A 9,133-nucleotide genomic window follows, 5' to 3' on the forward strand; every position below is an offset into this window, starting at 1 on the left:
CTTGTACCTTAAGTTTTACCACAAAAATCATATGAACTAACTTTCCAATGGTTTGCTTTGTTTCTAAGCAGAGAAGACACTGAACCACAATATTTCTCCAAAAGTTGAGTCAAATCATATTGACAGCAATATTAAGCCATCTCTAAAAATACACATCTAAAATAAACAGTTCCATTTAATAAAATCAGTACCACAATTTATCTAACCTATACTCAAGTGCCCCTTTTCATTAAAGATGGTTGAGTTCTCATAGTAACATACAGAGGAAAGAAAATTTCCTTTTAACTTCCAAACGTCAAACTAGTTAGGTATCTTGATATGAGCAACCAAAAATGTAATAACAATAAATGCTAGTAAAGACTTCCTTTTATTCTTAACTTTTTTCAACTCATTAATGGCTTCAGGATGCTATACTTCTAAGTTAGGACTTTTATCACATTGTGAAACACTCTGTAACAGAAGTTCACTGTTGACACTGACCTTTTTCCTTCTGACATTAAACAGAGAGACAAGCAGGCAATCAGGCAGAGAGATAGACAGATATCAATTACTATGAAAAAAATACTGTCTATTTTTCTGAATAATATATTTGAAATTTTACTATTCAAACTAAATATTTATGTTTTACATATCTACATATAATAGAGGAATCATATTTTTGCAAGATGCTCTCCTTAAATCTATGTATGACTCTGCTAGAAATTATGTGAAGTCAGCCTCTCTGTGTACAACGTGCAAAACATAAGAGCTACAAAGATATAGTATTATATATGGCAAGTGATTACTTAAAAAAAAAAAAATGAGGTTAAAATTTGTTCCCCATAAAACAGCACTGCTGACAGCAATGAGAAAACAGATGGGCCAGATGGGCAGAGGAAAGGATTGAGAGTTCCCTTTTAGGTATGCTCAATTTTTTTTCTTTTTTGAATTTTATTTTATTTATTTTTTTATACAGCAGGTTCTTAGGCTCAATTTGAGAAGCTGCAGAAATCTTGCCAACGGACAGAATAAAAACTGGATAGAGACTGACGTAAATACTACCTATTTGGTCCACACATACTCATGCACACAGTGTTACATTTGTTCATGATCTAGCAGGAAAAGAGTTACTCCTATACTTAGCCAAAGGTAAATCTATCTTGGTGAAATTAGCATGATGCTCCAGGTGGGAGTCTTATGGAAAGAAGCAATCGTCACATGGTCTAATACACCAAACAAACCTGGAGACTACTAAGGTAGTCACAGGCATGCTGATCACACTCACATCCAAACTCACTGACTATTTAAGGCTAAAGAGAATATGCACAAGTAAATGCAGCCCAAAACAGTTAACAAATAGCTGATGAATCTGTGGCTCAAGTTTCATGTTTCTGCCCTTTCCCTTTCTCTGTGTCTTCCACGTAGAAGAGAACACATATAGAAGGGGCTGAACATGCTGGTGTTTTGTGTATGTGGAGGAAAATATCCTGAAGTGTTCTCTTTTGACCCAGGTTAGATCCCTTGCGTAGGCAGACGGTTCATCACGGTTTCTACAAAACTTGCAAGGACAAGTACTGACTGACTTTGTTCTAGGCTATCTGTTCAAGGATGTTTGTGTAGCACACAGCTCTGCTAGACACTGTCCCTTCTAGAACAAAGATCAGGTTTGTTTACTTCCCAATTTAATAAAGATAGTGACTCCCTCTAAGGCTGAAGTCAAATACATTTACTGCCCATCATGAAAGATTTGGGTTCCATAAGCTCAAGGTCCTCTCCTGCTCTGAAATTCACTACATTTGCAGGTGTCAGCTGGCCTGCATCACCAGCACAAACGCTGATACTCTGGCAATTCTATTACTGTAATAACCTGTCCGCCTGTGACCCAGGAATCCCATGCCTTCTGCCATTATCCATGAAACTGCGGCAGGCTAAGCCTCAAAGTTATTGACAAGCAGTTTTGGCCATTTTAAGTAAGACCTGTCATTCCCAATTACTCTTCAAGGAGTTACTGTACACAAAAATCTAACTTAGCTGACACAGCTGCCTGACATCAGCATGACAGGTGTATGTGTATACATATCAAAGTATAATTACTATGTGTTTCTTTACGTTGTGCTCATATGTTTACAAGCTATTTCTTCCACCTAAGTTCTCTGCTTAAAGGTAAAATCAAAATCCATCTCTTACCTCCATCCTCTCCCTATCATTTGCTAAGACACTAAAGTCTCTATTTCAAGGCTGTGTCACTAAAGAGTAACTGGATATATACATCTCAGTGTAAAGTGTGCTTATAGAAGTTATCTCAGAGGCAACTAATAACACTACTTCTCTCTTAAAATATATCTATGAGCTGCTACCTACATGTTGTAGCCTATTCGCTAATCATTTTCTTTGCAGAAAGTATAAATTATTATATTATAGTTGTCCTTCAGTATCCAAGGGGGATTGCTTCCAGGACCCCAGCAGATACCAAAATCTGAAACTGCTTGAGTCCCTCATGCTACAAAATAGTGTGGTACAGTCGGCCCTCTCTGTCTGCAGGTACAAGACCCCCGGATTTGAAGGGCTGACAGTAGCTGCTTTTGATGATGGTAAAGTCATTAAGTCCACTGGAAATCATTACAGAATTTGAGCTTTTATTCTACTATAAGAGGTCATTAGAGATTAAAACAATTCTGGTAAGTGTTAACAATGTAAGAAATAGAGAAACTGTCAAAATAATGGAAACCCATGATGCATCAGAAATGCAAATGATATACTACTAAGAAGCTAAAGTCTCCCACAAATCTGTATCACTTAACATGAGGATTCAAAAATCACTTAACATGACTTTATTCAATGTAATTAAGGAAACTGACTATAAAAATCTCCCGTCAATTTTCTGTGCCTATTTAACTATTTCTCTTGACTATATTCTTAAATAAAGAATATGACAAAATTATTTTTTGATGAATGAAAATGTGTTCATTTAGAAACAGATATATACCTATATATGTAGACACACATACACAAATCCATGAATACTACCAATTCTTCCATGAGGTAAAATCTCCTCTTGGGAAGTTCTCAAGCAATGTTAGAGTTTGGAATTCTCAGTGTTTCATAATAAAATAAGTAATGAACATTTTATTCCATAAACTATACAATTTACAATTATTATAAAGTCAGTTTATTTGGCAAAAAATTTAATTTGAAAAAATTTTTTATTACATTTTAGGATCTCATTATCATGTCTATCTTTCGTTTGAATGAAGAATACACAATAGCAGCTACCAAATTACTGATCATTTGTTATGCTCTAGGCATTGCACTAAACACTTTAAATACAGTCTTATTTAATCCCAATGACAACACTGAGATGTAAGTATTACACCTGTATTTTTAATTTTTTTTTTTTTTTTTCCGGTACGCGGGCCTCTCACTGTTGTGACCTCTCCCGTTGCGGAGCACAGGCTCCGGACGCGCAGGCTCAGCGGCCATGGCTCACGAGCCCAGCCGCTCCGCGGCATGTGGGATCTTCCCACCCTGGGGCACAAACCCGCGTCCCCTGCATCGTCAGACGGACTCTCAACCACTGCGTCACCAGGGAAGCCCTATACCTGTATTTTTAAACAAAACTAAAATTCAGGGAAGTTAAGTGGTTTGATGTCAATTAGATAGGATATGAATTGTAACTGGACCATCAGTTCTATTCAAAAATCTATGGTGGTAACTATTACTGTCATAAATGTTACTTCCTTAAAAGCAACTAATGTCCAATTCCTGATTCCAGGTTCAAGTTTAGATTTCCGTTTGGGCTCCCCAGAACAAAAGAATACACAATCCATGCCAAGTCAACTATTCCAGTACTTATGTTTGTAATATTTATTGTAGTAAATTAAGTTCCAGCTATTATATTTTCTGGCTCAATTGTGTCAAATCTTATACTGGGCAACAGGTTCTAAACTAAGCAAAAAAAAAAAAAAAAAAAGGCAGCAGCAGCCGCCACATATGATCAAAACAACTCTGGAATATCCCTAGAAAAGTAACACACTTGTGACCAATATTTCCAAAAAAGAATGTTTTTCTTCCGGTATTGAAAGAGATCATAGTTCTTTTGTTTGTTTTTTTGTTTTTTTAAAGAAGATGTTGGGGGTAGGAGTTTATTAATTAGTTTATTTATTTTTGCTGTGTTGGGTCTTAGTTTCTGTGCGAGGGCTTTCTCTAGTTGTGGCAAGCGGGGGCCACTCTTCCTCGTGGTGCACGGGCCTCTCACTATCGCGGCCTCTCTTATTGCGGAGCACAGGCTCCAGACGCGCAGGCTCAGTAGTTGTGGCTCACGGGCCTAGTTGCTCCGCGGCATGTGGGATCCTCCCAGAACCCGTGTCCCCTGCATTAGCAGGCAGATTCTCAACCACTGTGCCACCAGGGAAGCTCGAGATCATAGTTTTTGAACTGAGTACCAGATACTGAACTAGACTGCATTTCAGAGACATAAAGTAAAGTATTAAACATATTTAATTATTAAATTACTTAATACTTAAATATGCTTAATAACATATTAATATGTTAATTAATAAATGTTAATTAACTATTAATTAAAATTAATTTGTTAATATGTTAATTAATAAATTAATTAAGTAGTAAACATATTTAACATAAAGTATTAAAACTTCTACTATATGTTATTTTGCTCTTTTCCTTAAATAAAATATGTGTATTCTACAATATCACCATGTAGTATCATCAGGCTCTCCTATTTAACAGAAATAAAAGTTTTGGAAGACATCCTTTTTAAATCCGCAACAATTTTCTCCCTAATTTTGCATTTTTAAAATAACCTTTATAAAATATATTTAATGGAAATAGGTGTATCACAATTTATAATTACACTAAATTAACAAATGTCACATGTTAAAGTAGTCTTACAATTGGAGATGCTAAGACGCTTTGAAGATGTACACTTTTTAGACTTTTTGGGGCTTTTTTTTTTTCCTCCCAACTGAAAGTTACCATGGTTACAATGATCTCTCTAGGAGATAAATCATCCGAATTTGCATGGAGTTCCTCATTGTTTTTAATGCCCTCTGCTCTGGTAAACTACACACACAAAAAACTACTTTTCAAATCTTCTCCCTTTCTCAAGAAAAACTATGCCCACAGCAAACATCATTCTCAATGGTGAAAAACTGAAAGCATTTCCTCTAAGATGAGAAAGAAGACAAAGATGTCCGCTCTCACCACTATTATTCAACATAGTTTTGGAAGTCCTAGCCATGGAAATCAGAGAAGAAAAAGAAAAAAAAGGAATACATATTGTAAAAGAATAAGTAAAACTGTCACTCTCTGCAGATGACATGATACTATACATAGACAATCCTAAAGATGCCACCAGAAAACTACTGGAGCTAATCAACGAATCTGGTAAAGTTACAGGATACAAAATTAATGCACAGAAATTTCTTACATTCCTATACACTAACAACAAAAGATCAGAAAGAGAAATTAAGGAAACAATCCCATTCACCATTGCAACAAAAAGAATAAAATACCTAGAATAAATCTACCTAAGGAGGTAAAAGACCTGTACTCAGAAAACTATAAGACACTGATGAAAGAAATCAAAGATGACACGAACAGATGGAGAGATATACCATGTCCTTGTATTGGAAGAATCAATATTGTGAAAATGACTATACTACCCAAAGCAATCTACAGATTCAATACAATCCCTATCAAATTACCAATGGCATTTTTTACAGAACTAGAACAAAAAATCTTAAAATTTGTATGGAGATACAAAAGACCCCGAATAGCCAAAGCAATCTTGACGGGAAAAAACGGAGCTGGAGGAATCAGACTCCCTGACTTCAGACTGTACTACAAAGCTACAGTAATCAAGACAATATGGTACTGGCACAAAAACAGAAATATAGATCAATGGAACAGGATAGAAAGCCCAGAGATAAACCCACGCACCTATGGTCATCTAATCTATGACAAAAGAGGTAAGGATATACAATGGAGAAAAGACAGTCTCTTCAATAAATGGTGCTGGGAAAACTGGAGAGCTATATGTAAAAGAATGAAATTAGAACACTCCCTAACACCATACATAAAAATAACCTCAAAATGGATTAAAGACCTAAATGTAAGACCAGACACTATAAAACTCTTAGAGGAAAACATAGGAAGAACACTCTTCAACATAAATCACAGCAAGATCTTTTCTGACCCACCTCCTAGAGTAATGGAAATAAAAACAAAAATAAACAAATGGGACCTAATGAAACTTAAAAGCTTTTGCACAGCAAAGGAAACCATAAACAAGATGAAAAGACAACCATCAGAATGGGAGAAAATATTTGCAAATGAATCAATGAACAAAGGATTAACCTCCAAAATATATAAACAGCTCATGCACCTCAATTTTAAAAAAACAACCCAATTCAAAAATGGGCAGAAGACCTAAATAGATATTTCTCCAAAGAAGACAAACAGATGGCCAAGAGGCACATGAAAAACTGATCAGTATCACTAATTATTAGAGAAATGCACATCAAAACTACAATAAGGTATCACCTCACACTGGTCAGAATGGCCATTATCAGAAAATCTACAAACAACAAATGTTGGAGAGGGTGTGGAGAAAAGGACACCCTCTTGCACTGTTGGTGGGAATGCAAATCGACACAGCCACTATGGAGAACAGTCTGGAGGTTCCTTAAAAAACTAAAAACAGAATTACCATATGACCCAGCAATCCCACTACTGGGCATATACCCACAGAAAACCATAATTCAAAAAGACACACGCACCCCAGTGTTCACTGCAGCACTATTTACAAAGCCAGGTCATGGAAGCAACCTAAATATCCATCAACAGACGAATGGATAAAGAAGATGTGGTACATATATACAATGGAATATTATTCAGCCATAAAAAGGAACAAAATTGGGTCATTTGTAGAGACGTGGATGGACCTAGAGACTGTCATACAGAGTGAAGTAAGTCAGAAAGAGAAAAACAAATATCGTATATTAACTCATATATGTGGAACCTAGAAAAACGGTACAGATGAACCAGTTTGCAGGGCAGAAATTGAGACACAGATGTAGAGAACAAACGTATGGACATCAAGGGGGGAAAGCGGCGAGGGGTGGGGATGGTGGTGGGATGAATTGGGAGATTGGGATTGACATGTATACACTGATGTGTATAAAACTGATGACTAATAAGGACCTGCTGTATAAAAATAAATAAAATTAAATTTAAAAATATAAAAATAAATTTTAAATATGTTGGCAAGGTTCTAAGATAAAAAAATTAAAAAAGAGAAAAACTATGAAATCTAAGAAATGTATATAAATACCAAATGCTAGGCAAAAAAATCGTTATATTTGTAAATACAGTCTTAATTTAACAGTGGTTCTTCATCAAACCTCTTACTATAACACCACTAATTTCACTAAGGCCTATTTTTATGTTAAAGTAAAAAAAAGTTAAAATAAAAAAGTTGAAGGCAAAATACTGAGTTCAGAGTTGTTTCAGGCAAGGAGTAAAGAGAAAGAGAATCAGAGTTACTTGTGTGTGAGGCTGTTTTTTCACTCTTTCCACCCAGCTGTCAAGAAAGTTGCGGTAATATTTGAAACCCGAATTAGAGCCACGTGTATGTAAATAAAACTTCACCAGGAAAAACTACTTGCAATTAATATGGAGAGACACTCTCACTAAAACGACGTACAATTAGAAACCTTACATTTCCAAAGTATTTTTTTTTCTAATCCCACTAGATCAACCATCCAAGGTAGAGATGGATAACTGAAATTCACAAATAACTCTACAACTACTTTAAATACGGTCAGTTACTTCAATCCGCGTGCTCATCAGAGTTACTATAGGACTAAGATTGAAATCAGGTGATCTGAATTTCACAAATAAACTTGCGCAACCTAAATATGAGGTTATTCGCACAATTATACCTTGAGTTTAATATAAAGAAAAATATACAGCTTTAAAAATGTATATAAAATACAAAATAACTTTAAACACGGTCTCAATATGCTGTTGCCTCCTGAAACGGATAACGAAGAGAGCAGGGTAATAAACACAAAGGACAACTCGTTCCTATAGGTTTGAAATACTCCTAAACGGTATTTTCACATCCAACACACTCTTTTTTACTGACTCGACAGCCCCGAAACTCTGCCTTCAAGTAAGGGTCAAAAACGCTCCGTGTCTTAAAGGTGTGAGGTGCTAGGCGCACAAAAGACGATGCTTCGTTGTTTTTTGAGAAAGCACTGGGCAACCCCACTTTTGAAACTGTGGAGCCCAAAGGACTTGCGCAAAGGCCTCCCAACCTCTCCCCAAAACAGCCATCGCCCACACCTGGCGGCCCGGCTGCCTAGCAACGCGGGAAGGCTGCCTATGAACGCGGCCCGCCTTCCCGGACCCGTCCTGGCCCTCCCGGGAATGCCCAGAGGATTCATTCTACCTCCTTTTTCTTCTGTCCTCCACCGAGCTGGATGCAGAGAAGCAGCAGGAGGAGGAGAAAGGGAAAGCTCCCGGTGGGCAGATACCGCGGTCGCCGCCCCGCCTGCCTCCGGCGTGAAGGAGCGCCCCTGGCACCCATCGCCGCAGGGCCGTGTCTCCTCCACGCTCGGTAACCGTGTGCGCCCAGCTCCTACCGGCGCCCTACACCTGCCAGGCCAGCCGCCGGGAGCCCCCTGACCGTCCCCGCGTGGATGCCTGCGGCCTTGCCAGGGAGCCGGGAAGCACCGGAGGACGCGGAGGAGGTAACTGACGGAGCATCCGGTTCACTGGAAGAGGAGACCTGGAAAAGCCCAGGATGGGGCAGGAAGTGGGCGTGGCGAGGGAGCCGGAGCTTCCGTGCACGCCGCGCTGCGCTCTCGGCCGGACTCCATCCGGAGACCCCGGCAGCGGGGGGCGCGGCTTTCCACCTCGCCGATCTGAACCGTAGGCTGCCCTGCCACTGAAGCCAACACCGGGTCTCGGGAATATGCGAGGGTCCTGTTTATCCAACACTTTACCTGGAACCAGAGACAGACATAATTGCCTTCTTCGATGATGGAGAAGGGCTTTGAGGAATTAGTAAGGATCTGGCCCTTCTAGCTAATGGCAATCTGATCCCATTGGGACATTTTTACTCAACAGT

General features: G+C 38.4%; 1 protein-coding gene across 9 annotated transcripts in view; it reads right to left on the minus strand.

Moving 5' to 3' along the window:
- The window catches only part of TUSC3 (tumor suppressor candidate 3), a 183,087-nt gene extending 174,285 nt beyond the window's left edge, over positions 1-8,802 (minus strand). For 3 of the 9 annotated variants that reach the window (XR_009560553.1, XM_060291575.2, XM_030832046.2), the window contains exon 1: positions 8,453-8,799. Coding sequence is in view for 7 of the 9 variants with exons in the window: in XM_060291575.2 (XP_060147558.1) it covers positions 8,453-8,590 (138 nt within the window). In the remaining 2 variants the exon portion in view is untranslated. Of the gene's footprint in view, positions 1-8,452 lie in introns of all 9 variants that reach the window. The other 6 variants (XR_009560554.1, XM_060291573.1, XM_060291574.1 and 3 more) reach the window with 3 other exon arrangements.
- Between the last annotated feature and the right edge of the window lie 331 nt (positions 8,803-9,133).

The sequence above is a fragment of the Globicephala melas genome, chromosome 21, assembly GCF_963455315.2.
Source record: "Globicephala melas chromosome 21, mGloMel1.2, whole genome shotgun sequence".
NCBI lineage: Eukaryota > Metazoa > Chordata > Mammalia > Artiodactyla > Delphinidae > Globicephala > Globicephala melas.